This window comes from Marmota flaviventris, chromosome 4, assembly GCF_047511675.1.
Source record: "Marmota flaviventris isolate mMarFla1 chromosome 4, mMarFla1.hap1, whole genome shotgun sequence".
Classification (NCBI taxonomy): domain Eukaryota; kingdom Metazoa; phylum Chordata; class Mammalia; order Rodentia; family Sciuridae; genus Marmota; species Marmota flaviventris.
In genome coordinates, this window is record NC_092501.1 from 73,488,364 (window position 1) to 73,508,945 (window position 20,582).

Sequence of the window (20,582 nt, forward strand, 5' to 3'; positions counted from 1 at the left end):
TGCCTATGCCCACTCCTGTCTCTGTTGCATAGGGTTGCTTGGCAACCTTTCTTCATTTATTAGCTGCTACCTGAGTATTGAGTGGCTCAGCCACAACTAGGTACCTGGTGGGACTAGGTTGTTTATTCTGTGACTGAAAAAAAAGTCTTGAAAAGCCCCAGAATACAAGGCTGGGGCCTGTGAGGCCTGGTCATGGCCTCTAAGTTAGTCAGATCCAAGAGGTCATTCATGAGGAGCCTGTGGAAAATGGGCTTTCTCTATAAAGCGAACACGAGACTCCACAGAGCGGCGTCAGAGGGAGATGTAGACAAAGTGAACCACATCTTGACTCATGGAGAAGCTGGCGTTGACGACCGGGATAAAAAAAACAGGTAATAATGTCCAGAGGACTAGGCGTCCTAGGGACAGGGTGCTGACCAGGGAAGGTGGGGCCAGTAAGGCAGAAGGCTCCACCTTTCCCACTGGGCCCAGGGCGGGTGGAGGGAAAGGAGGCCAACTCTCCTTTCACCAGGTGCTTGACTTGCCTGTGCTCACAGGCTCCTCAACACCTGGGATCTATAGACCTTGGAGACATCTCCCATCTAGGAGGTCTTATTGAGCACCCAAACAAAACAGTTAGCCTGCTTCCCAGCCACTTAAAATTCATCCTATAAAACGCTTGATTGACTATTTAAAAGTGATTTAAATCACAAAATTTTGTACCAGCACTTTGTTTTTTTAAAAAAATGTTATACATTGTAGAAAAGTGCAGCATGAGACAAAACGTTTCCCATAATATAGCAACTTAAGGGCAAAAATAATTCTTTGAACACAATCTGGAATCCATTTGCATCAGTGTAGACCTATGTATATATGTTCTCTACTTAGGACCCTTACAAGGACATTTTGAAATGGCAAGATGGCTCCTGTCTCTCTTGCGCAGGGTTGCTTGGTAACCATTCTTCATTTGTTAGCTGCTACCTGAGTATTGAGTGGTAGCAGTGTTTTGTTTCTAATGTTATTTCACACTAGCATATTTAGGGGTGCCAATTTCAGTCTTCAAAGGATCTTCCTTATTTCTTGGGTGGTCCACTTGTCCCCATCCATCAACTTCTGAAGGCTCACTCAGTGTGGTTTTAAGCAGCCAACCATCTTCATAACCAGATTTGCCGAGAAGTCTGGATTTCCTGCAAGCTTTGCACTAATTGCAGGTACTTCCCCTGAGAGAGGATAGCAGTCACTGGGAGATTTCACACTTAATGAAACTGCAAACACATCATGCTTTTTTGTCGCGCCTCCAGTTCTGTTTCCAGTACTGCCTTTACCACCTTATATCCCAGACGTCCACCTATCTGGTTGGAGGAGTCCAGGGTTGATTGGAGAACAGGTGGCAGGACTTTCAGGAACCATTGGCCACACTGGCCACACCTATACTGCTGTTTTGCGCAGGTGGATGGGGTTTCCTGATCATGCACAGTCAGCACGCTGCTGGACTGGCAGCCTGGATGATCATGAGTGGAGGAGGATCACTGAAGATATCTACAGTGACTTCTTTTAGGCTTGCTGTAAATCCTGAGGTTCTCTTGGGAAACAACTGAGCTTTTCAAGACCTGCCTGAATGTCATTGATTTCTGGTCCATCATGATGTATTATATCTTGGAGCTATTCATAGTGTTTACAGGAGAAAACTCCTCTCCAGAGGGCTTGAGTTACTTTGAGAGCTCAGATTGAGCATGCGCAGTGTCACTGTCCTTTAGGCTCTGCAAGCTCACTTGTGTTTAGCAGGGTTGTTTGTGAATGACTATTCTGCCCTTGAAGGACACCAGATCTTGGAGCTGCGGAAGACTAGGTTGGCTCACCTCTTGGATTCAATGGGTGGTGAAAAGTGCTCTATGATCTCCTAATGAATCTTCTTACTTTCCCAGGACCCCTCTCCATTATGCTTGTGCTTTTGGACATTGGGATATGGTGGCCCTCTTAATAGAGAAGAAATGCAATCTTGAACTTTTGGATAATGACTACAACACACCTCTGATTAAGGTACACAGTTAGTAGCCTAGGGTTTCTGCAGGAGATGGATTTGATTGAAATGCATAAATAAAAGGGGCTTAATATAATTTAAATATAACTAATTTGCGGACCCTATAAAATGTTTGGCTTGCATTTCTTGTTATCTATGATACATTTCTTGGTACAATACCAACAGGCAGCAGAACACCAGCATGAGCGCTGTGTAAATCTTCTTCTCGATAATGGCGCCAATCCAAATGTTCAGGACAAGGATGGTTACTCTCCTCTCCACAGAGCTGTCTTTTCTAGGAACACAGCAATGGCAGAAAAGCTGCTTTCACACAATGCAAATATGGAATTCCAAAACAAGGTACACATCACCCAATTTTATTTCCAAATTATTTGAAATACTTTTGTTTTCATAATGACATATGTTGGGTTTATTTCCATATTAAGAAGCTGAAGCACTCAGTGCAGCAAAGTGTGTTGAAATGAATGGACTTCTGAGACTTCACTTCAAATACCGATACTTTAAAAGTATTAGAAGGTACAGCTTTCGGGTATGCACCAATGGCAAATATTTGTAAAAATACTAAATTTTTAAGTTAAAACATTTCCTGTGTCCAAATTATTTTTTTGCACCAAGACCTTTTTCTAAATAGTGTAAAAGAAAACAGAGAAGCAAATTTTGCCCTGGAAATGGGGTTTATCTTAAAACTCAAACAAAACAAAGCATTTTACAATAAATGGTGATCTTTTTGCCATGGGAAAAGTTAAATGAAAGTTAAATATCTCTCTGTGGTAAGGCTTGAGCAGGAAATGTGGAAAAGCAGATGATTTTCCAATGAGGAAATTTAGATAATTAAGGAAAAAATACCAAGAAGAGTTTAGTTTTTGTAATTTTTCTCAGTTTCTGTGTATGGATGAGGTGCTATTCGATCTGGGGAACAACAATACTTAATTTAGGGAAGGAAGATGCAGAGTTGCAAACGTGTTTAAAATGCAGTTTTAGGCAGGTTCTGAGGAAACCATGTTGGCAGTGACTAGGCAGTGATTATGGGGAAGCTAGTGGGGAGAACAAATTATTAACTGATAGATGATGTTTTTCTGCCTGAAACAACCAATTAGATAAGAGTCAAACCATGCTGTCAAACCTACACTTATCTTATTAAAATGTGGGAGCTAAGGAGCTTCCATATGAAACCAAGCTGCATTTTGAATTTACTGGTCCTTATTCTGCCACTGTCTAGGCAAATTACATGGAGTATTGTTAAATCACTCTCTCTCTCTCTTGCCTGTTTATTTTTTTATTTTTTGGCAACTCTCCAAATTGTAAAGGGAATTGTTCCTGTAAATGAGAGATGAGATGAAGAGATGATTGTCTGGTCTTCTAGTTCTCTGCTCCAATGGTATCACAAAGTGACCTGGGGAAGATTTAAATATTGTCAAACCCAGGCTTTTCCCTGGAGGTTTATATTCACTAAATCCATAGGCCCTGGACATGGATATTTACAATATTTCCTGAGATTCTGACCCAACTCCTGGAAAAAAAAATCACTAAATAGAGAGTGTAATATACAAAATCCCAGATCCTCAAAACTGAAGAAATAACTGGGAGAATTGGAGTTTGACTAGGTACAACTTCCTTCCAATCTCTCCTTTCTGACCAAATTAGTTTAACTTACATTTGTGGTTTTTGTTTGTTTGTTTGTTTGTTTGTTTTTTCTATTTCCATGGCTGGGAATTTAAAAGAAGTATGATTAGTGATATATTTTTGGCTTACAGAATACAACATTTTTCCTTTCAACAAACATTAATCAACTACTATCATTGGAAAGGTGATTAGAAATTTTCTTATGGCTAGTCTTTCAATAAGCAGAGACCAACCTTTTAAGGATTTTATGTCTCTGTTATCATTCCGATCATTGGGTCAACAAAACCTGACTTGAGAAATGATTTTCTTGGTTAGGATCGGCAAATGTTGAAGATTTTTAGCAGAGGTTGGATGCTACTCTATATCATTAGGTCTATTTTGTTTCTGGGCCTGACGTAATCAGCCTAGCAGTTTTAAAAACTGAAAACTATGTAGTAAGAACATCACGGGGGCTCCTCTTAATAATTTAGTGTCAGCATTCCTATGCATCTAAATTCTTATTTAAAGAATCATCTGGGAGAACAGTGAACAAATGGAGTATGTGTTTGTAGTTGGTAGAAAAAATATTAAAATGAAGATGTTACGAAATTTTTGTATTATATTTTGAGGTCTCATTTGTAGGTGAAAAATGATATTAAAGAAAGGAAAGATTTTACATGCAAACACTTGCTTTGAACATGACCACTTGTATACTCACAGTAAAGATAAAATCAAGAGCTGCAGACTAAATGTAACACACAGATATATTTAATTTGCCTTCATTCATTGAGTCACCATTTAAAATGCAGGTGATTTAGTGTCTTTCATGATGTTAAATTTAATCCATGTAGGTCAATGTAAAACTTTTGTTGACTCACAAAATTTTTGAATTAATTAATAACTTTTAATTGCAATTAAAATAGGAGCAGAGTAAAAGGAAATTTAAAAAGTAGATGTGGACTATGATAGTAATGATAATTATAACCCAGGATTATCATTATAAGTGAGCATATATTTTGTGTTGAGCTTTCTAACAGCTAATACAAACAGTTTTCATTGTATAATATCAGCAAATTCAGGGAACAATTAAGAATGAAATCAAAGGTCATTTTGAGCCTCTTTTAATTCAAAACCCATTTCCTTAGAAATCTATTGGAGCAGGAGTGCCTGACATTGGTATTTGGGATCCTGACACCATAGATAGAATCACATGGATTTATACAACATGAAGGAAGCTTTCTCCTCATTGGAAAACTCTCAAGAGTTGTCTCCTAGCAACTCTTAATTACTCAAATGTAACTGTTTTATACAAAAAAATGTTCAAATTGGTATTAATGTTGGCAAAGGACTTCTTTTAACATCGGACATGTAATGAACAGTTTCATAATATTTCTCTAACAAGGAATCTTTATGATGAAGCTTGGTATTTATGGAAAAGTAGATATTCTTTGGAATAGATGGATAATCCACACTCTAAAAAAGAAAATTTAGCACATTAATTCAACAAAAGTACCCAAATCATTTACCTTTAGGTTTTGGGGTTTGGGGTTTTTGAGATAAAAGATCTAGTCCCTGTCCTCAAGAAGTTCTTGGTTTAGAAGGGAGCTGCAACCACACAACATCAATAAACCAGGACAAATGCTATGATGGAGACCAAGATTTCTGGAACCCATTAGGTCTTTTATAAGTTTTCTGCTTCAGTTGAGAAATTTTATGAATAAATTGTTTTGTTTTTTCCTAGGATGGCCACACGCCACTTCTACTTGCTTTGAAGCACAACAGACAACGAGTAGCAGCATTGTTAATTCGCAAAAAAGCAAATATACATGTAGTTGACAAGGAGAAAAGGTATAGTAGTAATATTTTTCAAAGTTTAATGGAATGATAATAATAATTCAATTAAAATATTAAATTAATGGGAAGAAGAATATTGACTTACAATTATTGGGATAAAGTGAAATATAGGAATACATATCACCTTTTAGAAAAGTAATTATATGGGCTAATACAAATAACATTATATAGTATGATAAGATTCCATTATAATATTTGTTGATATTTGTCATGTGTAAACTGATTTGATTTGTCACATTATCAACCCTTTAGCCAAGGGTATTTCACATTAATTTTACAAAGTATTGGCTTTTTGTTTACTTTTGCATTCAATTCTGAATTGCTTAACCTTTTATCATATTTAAACTTCTGCATCTTATGTATGTTTCCTTTTACAATGCTCTATTGATCATAAGTAGATGTTGAAAGCCATTTACTTTTGGATGATCCTTTGCTTAAACTGCTTTTTGAAGAAAATTCATTTTAGGTTATCTCTAGGTGAGTATTAATTGCTATTGGTAGATTATTTTTAATTCCCCCCTTTTCATTTCTAACATACTTTGATGGCTATATTTTTAATTGACTCAAGCAAAGGGAAGAAAAGCAGCTTTAATGGGATAAACATTTGCTAATAAATGTAAGTCATAGATGGGTGAACAAAAGACAAGTGATAGGCTTTAGATCCAAACATGACTGTTTTGCATTCCTTCCTTTGCTAATTGCAAGGTGTGTCACCTTAGAAACATTACTCATCACTAAATATGTTTCCTGAAAATGAAGATAATATATACTTGAAGGTGGTTAGAAAATTACGTATATTGCAGAGATTTCAGTGCCTACCAAATGCCCATGATTATCATTACCTGAAACTGCAATGACTATAATTATCATCATTCTTATTCCTATTGTTTTAAGCTTGTAAACAGCCTTTTCTTATTTGACTTTGAAGTGAATGAGAGTTATAACATGTTACATTAGACTAGGGTAAAAATGGATCATTCTTCCCTTCAATCTTTACCTATTTCAGCCAAATGACCTCATCATAGTTGTGGTCCATCAAAGTACATTAAATGTGCAACTTCTGTTATGTAATACCCAATTGGGATAAGAGGTTTCCTGCTTGTGTTTCTCTATTTGATGTGGAGGTAATATGCAAAGATGAACACTTGGGTGTTAGTATATATAAAGGTTATTTGTACACAATCAAGAACTTAAATTGGTAAAAAGATTAGTTGTTTAAATGATTTTATTAAAGACAATTCATCATTTAAAGTACCTAAGGGTGAAGTTATCTCTCTGTTATTTTAGAACAGCCCTCATACTTGCCACAAAATATGATGCAAAATGTATAGTTGAGCTTCTTCTTCAAGAAGGTATTGATGCCTTTGCTGAAGATCAGTCTGGAAAGAACGCATTATCTCACGCTATTGCTAGTGGTTTCAATGTGTAAGTGTTTACATTAAAATAATAATGATTCAATGGAGGTTCAAAATAATTACAACTAATGCATCTTACACACCAATCTGATTTCATAGTTCAGGTATGTTTGGAATGCAGTCAAGACCCCTGCAAAAATCAAGACTCCTTAGAAGGCGCAATGTATGTAGGATTCATTAAGCCCCACCCTCTTTCTGATGGTGAGCATGGTAGAACCCTGTCTCAGGACGTTTAAAACCTTTATCTAAGCCAACTGATTGATTAGCTTCAGTATAGGAGAAAATTATGTTATTCAATTATATTTATAAATAAATTGAGTTTATAAATTATTAAATAGCTGATTTATCCTAAGCATTATCCCAGCATTATCCATTATATTCTAAGTATAACCCCTGCATATGGGGCACAAATAACATCATATCTTTGATTTTTTGTTTTGGTTATTTGGGTTTTGCCAGTGTCATTTTGGGTTTTGCAAAGCACATTTTCTTTGGTTGTGGGAGGCCCCATGTCAGAGTTTAACAGAAAATCTTACTTTCTCTAGGAAGTAGTTGTTAAACCATTCTCCTTAGATTTCTTTGAGGAGTTTCTTATGCCTAAGGAAGAGAAATCTCTTTCACCAGAGGGTAGATAAAAAGGACTTCTCAGACATTCTTTTGTTTCTGTCCATTGGGTTGCTGTAATGTTGCAATTAGAAGTAGTCCTACAATCTGGTAATGATTAACTTCACTACCAGGTTGTTCTGACTGATCCAGATCCCTGAGTCTTCATGGTGTTATAAGCTTAGACTTAAAAGTTACAACATATTTTCCTTCTAAGTATCCGTATGGTTATCACCTCATCTATTGTTTCCCAGTTGGCACTCTGCTTTGGTAGCTGGATCTCCTAGCTTTGGTCACCCCAGGGTGAACATGCCAATCCTGCCCTCCCACTCAAAACCTTATGTGCAGTCCACATGCTAGCCCAGACCTTTATGATGAGTGGTCCTTTGAGGGTTTTGTTTGTCTTTTTGGATCATTCAAAATAATCCAACAGTCTCAAATAATGTTATAGGAAAAGTTCAGAGTTCCCTTTTATCTCTTCTAACTGATCTGTAGCCCAAAGCCCCATTATATCTTATAAAGCACATTTTCTTTGGTTGTGGGAGGCCCCATGTCAGTGATTCCCAGGAAGGATGCTAATTCTAATTGGTACCTTAAGTGATTTTTTTTTCCCATGGCAATAAAAATTTTCCATGCTGCTTTCATGTCTGCTTCATATTTCAGAACATTACAAGTTCTTTCTCACAAATAAGACATTAAGCAGCATTCTCAAAAACTAAAGTAAATTCATTGAACCTAGAGCTAAGCCTCATCATGATTTGTCAGTATTCATGTGTAAAAGAGTGTTTTGTGTTTCAAGTTAGCTAGAGATCAGTGTGGAAATTAAGCTTCAATCTGAATAAAGATCTACTGGTTCCATTTGATTAGGTAGAAAAGGAATAGTAATAATCCAAGCTAACTGATTGATTAGTTTCAGTATAAGGAGAAAATTATGTTATTCAATTATATTTATAAATAAATTGAGTTATAAATTATTAAATAGCTGATTTATCCTAAACAATAAAGCACAAGAATAGTATATTCAATGACCCAAATTAGGACTCATTAGCATTTGTTAATAATTGCAATATTTGATCATTAGAACCTGTGAAAAAACTGAGATTGGATTTTTACTTGAGTTTCAGAGTTCAACATTAATGTACAAATCATTCCATTACTTTACTATTTCTCTCAGCATCGTTTATATTATCTCACTAAATCTTCATAGCAACCTGGTGACCTAAAGCAGTACAATCCTTATTTTTTAGAAGGAGACTTTGAGCCTAAGAGCAATGACTTGTGTCAAAACACAAAGCTATTGTTGACAGAGAGAGGACATCTTCTGAGTTCAGAATGCTTTCCTTATGTCAAGCTAATATAGTTAATGTTTGAGCAGGTGAAATGAAAGTGAATTATAAATGTGAACATTCATTTCACCTTACTTTGTTTCTCTTTGATTACAACTTATGGATGCAGTCTTTGGGATGCTGAGGCAGGAGGGTCGCATGAGCCCAGGATTTGAAGACTAGCCTGGGCAATGTGGTAAAACCTCATCTCTAAAACAAAACATAATAAACACCCCCTTCCCCAAACAACCTAAAAATAACTGCAAGGTTAACACCATGCATAGAGAACTTGCACATTTGAAATATGTGGGGTTAAGTACTGATATTAGTTCTGATGCTATCTATAATACTCTTCACAATTTATATTTGGTTAGTGTTTCTCACATCAGTCTTAAGATACTAATTTTATTCTTTTTTTGTACATTGTAATAGGAAAATAATTCTGGCACATACAAGAGCAGTATTTAATGACATGCAAGCCAGGAAAGCAGGTAAAACTTCTGATAGTGAATTACCCTTAGTGTTCCTACCCTACATAGAAAAGTAAGAGTAAGAAAGTGCCATCATAAAGGAGTGGCATCAGATCAATGTGTATATGACATTCATAGTTTACTTAATTTCCTTTTTAATAGCCTATAATTTAGAATTCTTTAAGAAATGGTAAAGAATTTATAATTTCAAACAATGTTTTCTGAAAAAGATTTCATTATTTGGTCTCAGAAATCGTACTTGTCTTTGTATAACTCATATTTTAAAATTAGTATGTTGTGTAATTCTTCTAAAGTGACATTACAGTAAATTGGGCTTGTTATAAAACTGGATACTTTTTTAGTATAATTATTGACTCCTGTTTTTGGCACTAACGAGTGGATTTCACTGTGACATTTCCACACACGGATATCATATTTGAATCCTCTCTATCCTCCCTACGTTCCCTTCTCTGTTTCTCCCCGGTCTTTTTCCTCATCCCTATAGTCACTTCTATTTTCAGAGCATCCTTTTATTTATTTATTTTCCAGGCTATACATGTGAGGGAAACACAGGATACTTGCCTTTCTGGTTTACTCTGCTTAACAGGATAATTTCCCTTGTATATTCCAGTTTTGTTCCCCCCTGCAGGGCTTGAAATAATCATTGTATACTTATCTGGTTTTTAAAGTTTCAGTTTAAAAATGTACTGTACTTCTGATAGCTTTGCCTGTATAATGGGTTCAACCATTCTCTCTTGTAGCTTTCAGTATTCTTTCTGGTTTTGTATTTTTGACAATTTTATATAATAATATGATGTGGAGAGTTTCTTTTCTGGTCAGGTCCACTTGGGGTTCTAAACACTTTCTGTACCTGGGTGTCTATATATTTCCCACGATATGGTGCATTTTCTGGTATTATTTCACAGAATAAGTTTGCTATGCCTACAGCCTGTACCTTTGCTCCTTTTATGTACCCTTGATTCACAGTGCATTAATTGCCTATCAGTAGTATAATTGATAGCCAGTGTAGAATAGTTTTCAGGAATGGTCTGAAAGAATTGCTTTATAAGAAAGCATGATTCATGAATTTCTACTATTTATGTTTTGTATTGTTGATAACATATTTATTTTACCATTTGCTTTTATAGTGGGTGATGACTCTTCAACCAGGTATGTTTTTGTTTTTGTTTTTTGGTGGTGCTGGGGATTGAACCCAGGGCCTTTGTGCATGCAAGGCAAGTACTCTACCAAATGAGCTATATCCCCAGCCCTCAACCAGGTAGGATTTTACCAGTTAAAAAAGAAAAATAATGACCTCATAAGCTAATGAGGGAATGCAGACAGAAAGAAATGAAAATTGTTGGATGTTCTAGTCTGAGCCAGACACCATAATATGTGCTTAGCACTTCATCACACCACCTTTGAAAGTTATCTGTGCTATTATAACCTATTAATTACTAATTAAGCACCAGTCATTCAAAAAAGTTGACTAATGGGCCCCTGATCTTATAATCTTATAGCTGGCCTCAAATTTGATCATCAGCCTGTCTGGATGATAAATTCATTCTATTGCCCTTTTCCATAGATTGATAGGGACCTGTATGACACAAAGGATCAAGATTCAGGTCCATAGCAGATGAATTCATAAGTTCAAATTTATTTGTCTGTTAATGCTTAAATCAGGCATTTTCTAAAAAACCTGTTTGTACTTGAATTTGTGCTAATATTTTTAAAACTTGCACCAGTAAGTGTTGTACCTTTTGTTTAGTATTGGGGATTGAACTCGGGGGCACTTGATCACTGAGTCACATCCCCAGCCCTAATTTCAATTTTATTTAGAGACAGGGTCTCACTGAGTTGTTTAGCACCTCACTTTTGCTGAGGCTGGGTTTGAACTCATGATCTTCTGTGTCAGCCTCCAGAGCTGCTAGGATTACAGGCTTGCACCACTACACCCAGCAAATGGTAACTTTTTAACTTCAAACGTTTTAGGGCAAATCTCACATACCAGTGGTCATAGGACCATGGGTTTTACACAAGCAGAGTCAGGCAATTGGGCTGGAGTTGTGGCTCAGAGGTAGAGCACTCACCTACCATGTGTGAAGTCCTGGGTTCGGTCCTCAGCACCACATATGAATAAAATAAAGATTTTTTTTTAAGTCAGGAAATTACTGATGAGGAATTGTTTTCCTGGAAGTGAAGAATACATATGACCTGTCTGTGATATATAAACAATTATTAATTGTTAATAATGATTACTATTAATATTAACAATATATAGTTATTAATTACATTAATCTTCCTCAATAATTATTTAGAGAATAGTTTAATAGATTTATCTAGTTCTTGATTTCACAGTTGATTGTCACATCAAGCTAGCACCCCTGCCTAGTTCTAGAAAGATTTTTCTTTTTTCATCATTTATGTTTTTTCTATGGCTATGATGTTTTCTTGAAAAAACTTTTAACTTTCTCTTCTGCTTTTGTTGATGTTTGGTCTTTTAAAAAATTACTGTCAGCTAAGTACTAAATTATTCTCTAGATAAAATCAAAATCACAGAAAATAACAGAATTTTAAAGACTCGTAGTCATGAGACAAAGAAACCTCCAATACTTCAAAATATTTTAAACATTCTGCCCAAATGGTTGTTAGGGGCGCTGGGCCAGGAGCGCCGGGCGCGCGCCTGACGGGTGGGGCGCGCGCGCGGGGGGACAGAGCGGGGAGGGGGGGGGGGATCCCTGAGGAGCCACAATAGGCCAGACGGCGCGCGCGTCCCTGAAGGGACTCGGAGCCGCGAGGGGGCGGCGACGCCGGCGGGCTCGCTCGCGCGGGGCCGCCGCTGGCTCCGTTCCCTCCCCCTCCCCCTCTCCGCCGCCCTCGCTCTCCCCCGGGCGGCCGGAGACGGCGGCGGCGTCTGCGGGAAGCCGTGTGTCTCCGCAGTGACGCGGGCGGGCCGAGGGCACGGTGACGTCAGAGGGCTGTGTGTAGCGCTGTGTGTGGGGTTCGGAGCGGCGCCGGCACAGCCGAAGGGAGCGGGCGAGCGGCGGCGGCGACGGCGGCGGCGGGCACAGATTAATTTAAAGAAGAATGAAGTGTAATTCTTGAAGACAATTGGCCAGTTTTTTTGTTAAGTATCATTTTTGATTGTAGAAGTTCAAGTGAAGCTAGAGGCCCTTACTGGCGTGAAGATTTATACAAGGCTTCAATTTGTCAGCACAGACCAACCAACCATTTTTAGAGGGGATACTCCCCCTCTCCTTTTTTGGTATCTTGGTAGTAAAAATTAAATTTGTTTGCATTATTTTGACCGGTTGCAGTCTAGGTTTTATGAAACATCAATGGCATAAACTTTATACATGCTTTGCTTAAAAAAAAAAAAAAAAAAAAAAAGATTAACCAAACCATTGCATTGAAGCTGGACCTCTTGAATTGAGAAATTGGTAATGTTATTTTACATATATATGAAGAATCCAAGGAAAGCCTCCTCAGAAGTGTACCTCTTAAGATTATATTTATTACTAGAAGCAAAAAGAGACATTTTGTAGTATTTGCAGTGAAATTATACTAGGATAAGCAGAACCAAAACAAAGTTGCAAAATCTATTGGGTTCTTCCTGGCCCACTGCTCATCCCTTCCGATAGCTCCACAGAGCTCACCCAGACTGTTTTGGAAGGGGAATCTATTTCTTGTTTTCAAGTTGGAGGAGAAAAGAGACTCTGTTTGCCCCAAGTCTTAAATTCTGTTCTCCGAGAATTTTCACTTCAGCAAATAAATACAGTTTGTGATGAGTTATATATATATTGTTCAAGGTGTACTTCAGACCAGCTTCATATCTTAAAGGTCCTGGGAATACTTCCTTTCAATGCTCCATCCTGTGGGCTGATCACATTAACTGATGCACAAAGACTGTGTAATGCTTTATTGCGACCACGAGCTTTTCCTCAAAATGGTAGTGTACTTCCTGCTAAAAACTCATTGGCCCAGTTAAAGGAAACTGGCAGTGCCTTTGAAGTGGAACACGAATGCTTGGGCAAATGTCAGGGTCTCTTTGCACCTCAGTTTTATGTTCAGCCCGATGCTCCGTGTATTCAGTGTCTGGAGTGCTGTGGAATGTTTGCACCCCAGACATTTGTGATGCATTCTCACAGATCACCTGACAAAAGAACTTGCCACTGGGGCTTTGAATCAGCCAAATGGCATTGTTATCTTCATGTGAACCAAAAATACTTGGGGACACCTGAAGAAAAGAAACTGAAGATAATTTTAGAAGAAATGAAGGAGAAGTTTAGTGTGAGAAATGGAAAAAGAACTCATTCCAAGACAGATACAACACCAGGAATGGAATTACAATCATGGTATCCTGTTATAAAACAGGAAGGTGACCATGTTTCTCAGACACACTCTTTTTTACATCCCAGCTACTACTTATACATGTGTGATAAAGTGGTTGCTCCAAATGTCTAAAGAGGTCACAAAGACAGAGGCAAGTAAGTCCTTTTCAAGACAGCCAGAGAAGCCTCACATTAATAATAAACACCAAAAAACAGTGTCTTACCCAGATGTCTCACTTGAGGAACAGGAGAAAATGGATTTAAAAACAAATAGAGAATTATACAGTCAATTAGATCCATTGGTCTCACATAATTCTACAAGTAAAAAGAAATCAGAGTCTGCTACTTGTGCAAGAGACTCAAGCAAGCATGATGAAGCTTCATCTTCATTTCTTGTCAAAGATGTTATTTGTGAGGATGATAAGGGGAAAATCATGGAAGAAGTAATGAGAACTTATGTAAAACAACAGGAGAAGCTGAACTCAATTTTGCAAAAGAAGCAACAACTTCAGATGGAGGTGGAAATGTTGAGTAGTTCAAAAGCTATGAAGGAACTCACTGAAGAACAACAGAATTTGCAGAAAGAGCTTGAATCTTTGCAGAATGAACATGCTCAACGAATGGAAGAATTTTATGTTGAACAGAAAGACTTGGAGAAAAAATTGGAGCAGGTAATGAAGCAAAAATGTACCTGTGACTCAAATTTAGAGAAAGACAAAGAGACTGAATATGCAGCACAGTTGGCAGAGCTGAGACAGAGATTGGACCATGCTGAGGCTGATAGACAAGAACTCCAAGATGAACTCAGACAGGAACAGGAGGCAAGACAGAAGTTAGAGATGATGATAAAAGAGCTAAAGCTGCAAATTTTGAAATCATCAAAGACTGCTAAAGAATAGAAACCATGAAAGAGATTCATTTGTGTATTACTGACAGGGTTTTTTGTTTGTTGCTTGCTTTGGTGATTGAATCCTGAACATCTTATCTGCATGAAGATAAATAGGCTTTCTGTCCATTTGTAGATCAGAGAAAGTGAAGAGATTATATATTAGTACATAAATTTTTACATTTTCCAAATGAATGAAATGTATGTTTCTTTGTACTTTTTTTCTTTCTTTTTTTTTATTTTATTTTATTTTTTACTTTTTTTCACTCAGCTTGTTAATAGTAGTATATGGTTTCAACTAGTAGATAATTACCTATATTTCTAATGCAAAATTAATAATTGTATACTTTTTAAAAGCTGCATTATGTGATGGAAAATAGTGATCAATTTTGTTTATCCATATTTCAAACTCAACTTTATATAAAATGGTGGTATTATAATTCAAATATGTAATATAGAACTACTTGAGGAGTTGAGTCTCCATTTTTCTCACCAACACAAACTCCTTTCTGAATTGATATAGTACATTCATTATTATATGCAAAATTTGCTTTTACTTTGTTCAGATTGTGGAACTGAATTTCCACCAGTTTTCTTTTTGGTGTCTTCTAAGAGGAATTTCATTGATGAAGTTATAGCCCACCCTTGTACACAATGGGCAAAGATAACATGCTTTGTTAGTTATGCTTTGCTGCTAAACACAAGAAGCGTTGTAATTTGTCTTTCAATTTAAATGTGATTATATTTAGAATTTTTTTGTAGTGACTTCAGAAAAATAATTTCTGAGCTTTTTAATGGTGTTAATAGTGGTGTGAAAATATTAATGTTCTTGAGAAAACTGATTCCATTAATGTACATTGGTTTCTATACAATCCATAATCCTGTACAGTTTTTATATGTAGTTATGGGTCTTTACTAAAATTTATATAATGGATTTGTTTTTCTTTAAATTATAAAATATTAAACACCTTGAAGGTTAAAAAAAAATGGTTGTTAGGATGGACAACCTAAAACTTACATATATTAAACCACCTTATCTGGTTGTAGACAGTAACAGCAATGACATTTGAACTCATATTCCTTAATGGAAAGCCAAATACTGTCCTGAATTACAGTACCATTGGTGAGTGTTTTAACAATAAAATGGAAGAGTGAGTCTAGTGAGCCCAAACATGGATGATAGGAAGAGAATTAGTAAGTGAACCTGGAGGTAGAGGATCATAATAGAACTACAGAGGGAGGGCATATTGAAGAGGAAAAACTGAGTTGGGTAGGAATCATGGTTTTCCCAGAAGAAAACAAAATATCTGGGTTTACACCTGGTTTGATGAAGACAAAACAGGAATTTAGGACATGGATTTTGGGAACTATGTAGAAAATGATATTAAAAAAAGGGGTTTAAAAGAGTCCAAAACAAGTGTTGCTTGTAGGAACTGACAGACTTTCAGGTTTCTGTTGAAAGATGTTAAAAACTTTTGAGGTACTGGGAAGATTCTGTAGAGTACATAGGAACCTGAGGGTGGTTTACCAGACTTCAAGCACCAAGGGACTAGGAGTTGCTCAACCACATGATCTATGGCCCAGAGCAAGCATAGGCTCACTTCTGCCACTTTTGCCACCTTCTCATTTTCCTCCTATGTTTAGGTAGCATAGGACAGGGGTACAATCTGGCAGAGCTATCACAGAGCTTTAGTTGGATGGTTGGTAACATGCTTATGCTGAGACCAGTGACTGAGACTCCATTTAGCTTGTTTTCTAGGAGTGAGGAAAGAGCACTCCCACTTATGGTCATTGAAGCCAACCTTGTTCAGGAAAGTACATCTTTATAGGATGAAGCTTGAAAGGTCCTGCAGAAGGAGGACATGGGAGTGGAAGCCCACAGGAAGGAAGATGTTGAGATACTTGAGGACACAGAAGTACAACTTATTTAGATAGTACTTAGGGAAACAGAGTCCCACGTGCAGTACTCTACCTCAGAGGCAATCATTCCCACCGAGTGTCTGAGTGTCTGTGAATATTTTGAAGTGCTTTCATGGCCCTGAATAAGGCAGGACTTGTACTGGGAAATTAATTGAATTATATAATTTATAATGTTTTAATGTGTCTAAGAAAGGAATTCCCAATAACAACATATGCATTTTTTTTCTCTTGTGTATCTTCATCTTTCAAACCATTAACATGTTCCAGGGAAATCCCTGTGCCGTTTTTGAGTAAAGGGAGGCAATAGGTACATATTGTAAGTGGTTTCCATGCCAAAGCACAAAGGCTACCACATTCAAGTTAGCCAACTCTGATCCAGGGAGAGAAAAGGGAGAAGGAGCAGTATATCTTCCTACCTCATGCTAGATTATCAGGTTTGTTTCAGTCCAGGCCACAAAGGTTATGTTGGCCTCTGATTGGATTCTTCAGTTCAGCCTTCAGGGCAGGAGGTAGTTTCTGAAGATAAATGATTCTCATACTTGGCTAATATATTGGCTCTCACTGTTTGAAATTGATCTAAGTATGACTTCTCTGAATGATTCATAGAATGGGAAAAGCGAAGGCAGAAAGAGGTAAACAAAAGTTTTCTTAAAATGGAGGTCATATTTTAATCCTCTCAGTCAAAAACCTGATTCTGGGGCTGGGGATGTGGCTCAAGCAGTAGCGTGCTGGCCTGGCATGCGCGCTGCGCTGAGTTCCATCCTCAGCACCACATACAAATAAAGATGTTGTGTCCACCGAAAACTAAAAAATAAATATTAAAAAATTCTCTCTCTCTCTCTCTCTTAAAAAAAAATGAAAAAGAAAAAACCTGATTCAATATAGTGATATCCAAACACTCACCAGATTTTATTACTTTAAAAAACCAGACTCACCCATTTTTGTAATACATTTTCCTCTAAAGATTTGCAGAGGAACCTGGTGCTGGTGATACCAAGCCTACTTCAGAAGAGAGCAACAACAAATCTGACACCAAGGTAAATGCCCTATTGTCAAATTCATTTTCTTGATGTGAATTTTATTTGTGAAGTGTTTAGTCTTTCAATTTAGCAATGCTTTTCTTGTCATTTTATTTGGAAATGTTCTAGGAGAAATTATCTGATAACAATGTGTTGGGATTTTATTTTTATCTTTGGAAGCATCAGTGTTCCATCTGATCCTTTAGGCAAGTAGGGGCTTTTGAAAATCCATAACCACAGAATACATTAGTAGAAACATTGTAATTACATTAGTAGAGATTGGGTCAATGATTATTGGATAAATTCACTGTGACTTTTAAATAAGCTTCCATAATTTTTAATACTCAGGACAAAATAAATCTTTAATGAATCGAATAAATATTTATGAATCATGAAATTTTCCTAATTCCTTCAATTTGAACACTCTGCAGAACACTGCATATAGTTTTTTTCTTGGCCACTTTGTTTTCATGTCATATATTTTTATGAGAGCTTTTCCTCGATTTCTATCCTGGGTTCCATATTTACATTTAAACTGTGAGAATTTGTTAAAAAGTAGAAATTTTAAACCTGTTTCTCAATATTTCTATTGTAAAGGTATTGTACTTTGGTTTTGAGTCTTCTCCATTAAGAGTATTTAAATCTCTTAATCTAATTAAAGAGTAGATGTCTTCGGCAAATAATAAATAGTTCTTGAAGCAGAAAGTCTGAAAAACCCTATAGTATGATTTGAACTTCTAAAAACTTTTTCATTGCAGTGTTTTAAAATATACACTCTGAATTTTTATGTCATAGTCTATAATTTCAGGTTCAGAAATTTGTGTACTTAGTTATTTAAGTATTCATTTTAAAGCTCTGTTGTCACTCTTGAGATACTGCAAGATAGGAAACATGGGTGTGTCTTGGAAAACTGAGAATAGGGTTTGATGTAAAGTCTTTTACATATATTGTGAACCTGAATGAATGGGCAGACAAGAAGATATCTGAAATAAGGAAGTGTTTTAAGTAATAAGTCTGAGGTAGTTAATCATGAAGACTATTGGATTTCTGAAAATATGACTTAGGTATATATTTTCCTTTGAAGTTCAAGAGATAAAAGTTCTGGTGAATTATCAGAAACTAATGTCACAAATAAGAAGCAAACAAAGTGAGTAAGTGTCACAAATATGAAAGTAGGTAGCAGAATACCCCTTACTTCTTCCAGCTTTGAGCTAAGATTAGGAGTTTAGATCAAAATTTCTTAAAATTTTTGATGCTCAGTCCATGTACTATCAATTGCATCTTTTTCAGTTGTACCTGCTCATTAGTGTTCTGATTACCAGTTCTCTTTTTCAGAGACAAATTAGGAAAATTTATTTTATCCTACTAAGAATGTTACAGATGTTAAGACTTTTTTTTTCCTTAGGGTAGATGAAGTAGATTGAGGCTAGTTCAGTTAGGCATTAAGCTGTTAATTAAATATTTATAGGTTTGAATATCATCCGTCTAGAGAATTAAGATAGCTTTTAGCTTAATTAAAGTAATTGATTTCTATTCAGTTGATGTGAGATAAATTGTCCTGATTGTAGGAATTAAGTATTGGTACTTGCTTAGAGCTTTGAAGGCTCTTGGTCTAAATTTAACCTAAATCCCTAGCTTAAGATTGATAGCTAAGATATAAGGGGGAGGGAGAGGGTTGATGCAATTATGAGAGTTGGCATGAGAGGGTTTATTTTTGTTTTTTGAATTGTCACTTTAGTGTTGTTGGATGATGGAAATAGTGTTAGCGATGTTGAGTAGATAATTCGTATATAGAAATATAAGTTTAGTAAGGCTGTTATTGGTATTGATATAGATACATATAATGACATTGCTATTTGATATAAGTTAATAATAATTCATTTTGGGGGTGAATTTTGTTAGTGGGGAAAGTTCACTTAGAGAGATATAAGTACAATAAGTATTATTGAAATTAGTAGAGAAAATTTGTTTCATATGTTGGAGAGTGAAAAGGGTGTATGTGTTCCTAAGTCCCTTTGTGGTCGATGGTCACTCAACTACCTTGTTGTGGGGTGGGGAGGGTAGAAACGCAGAATAAACATACAGACTCTGGGAGCTGGTGAGGGAACTGGCTGAAGACTTACCTCAGGTCGTCGTCCAGTAGCTCATTTTATTTTTGGAATGCACACAACTGTTATAGGGTTCAAGTGGGGTGTGCCCATCAATCATACATAAGCAAGACAATATCCAAAGCCAATCATCTTCTGCCTAATGTAACTGCACTGTTGAGGAAACTCTAAATATTGCTGTCATGGTGGAAAGCAATCTGGAAGGGTCTTTGGCCCTTACTGAGTCAGGGGTTTCATGCCCTGAAGCCCCTGACTCTCAGTTTCCTAGCCTGGTAATTTGGCAATGCAAACCCAAGTACTGAGGATGTGGTTTCACCCCATCCTGCAGGCGCTCCTCTCAGGCCTGAAGGAAGGTGGATATTTTAGGCACTTCCAAGCTGCTCTTAGCTGCAAGCTGCGACTGAAAGTTATTTCAACAAAAGGGTGGTGGCTTTCTTGTTATAATGGAATAATATGAACATGCTGATTGTATGTATAATGTAAATAATCAGATAAAATATAGTCAATGTGGGATTCAGTGCAATGATTGCTATTATTCAGCCTATGTGGGTGATTGATGAGTACAATAGGATTTTTTGTAGAATGGTTTGTTTGAGTCCTCCTCAGCCTCCTCATACATTAGACAGAATTGCTATTATTATCATTGCTATCGTTGTCATAAGGACAAATTGATTGAGGGGGCAATTTGAAACATAATGGAGTTTGGGGCAATTTTTGACATTGTAGTCAGATTACTGCTGATATAAGTGGAACTCCTTGGGTAACTTTTGCGTCTCATAGGTGAAATGGGGCTAGTCCCATTTTTACTGACAGCACTACAGCAAATATTAGGGGTGAAGTTTGGTTGGGTGAGTTGATTATAGTTCATTTTCCTGAGTGTATAAAACTGGTGGTGCTAGAGCCTGAATTAAGAAATATTTGGATGCATTTTCTGTGGATTGGGGGTTTGCTTTGTTAATTAAAATAGGGATAATAGCTAGTATGCTTATTTCTAGTCCTACTGAGGTAAGTAGTCAGTGGAAACTAAAT

The 20,582-nt window shown here is 36.7% G+C and overlaps 1 protein-coding gene across 1 annotated transcript; it reads left to right on the plus strand.

The window, feature by feature from the left end:
* Positions 1 to 246: 246 nt before the first annotated feature.
* Positions 247 to 14,688, plus strand: LOC139705501 (ski-like protein). Its single transcript, XM_071611724.1, is given in 11 exon segments — positions 247 to 371; positions 1,144 to 1,190; positions 1,281 to 1,428; positions 1,905 to 2,019; positions 2,186 to 2,359; positions 5,364 to 5,470; positions 6,764 to 6,901; positions 9,252 to 9,310; positions 12,867 to 13,746; positions 13,748 to 14,291; positions 14,361 to 14,688. Coding segments are annotated over 11 exon segments (2,496 nt in total). The 3' UTR covers positions 14,520 to 14,688.
* The last annotated feature ends 5,894 nt before the right edge of the window (positions 14,689 to 20,582 follow it).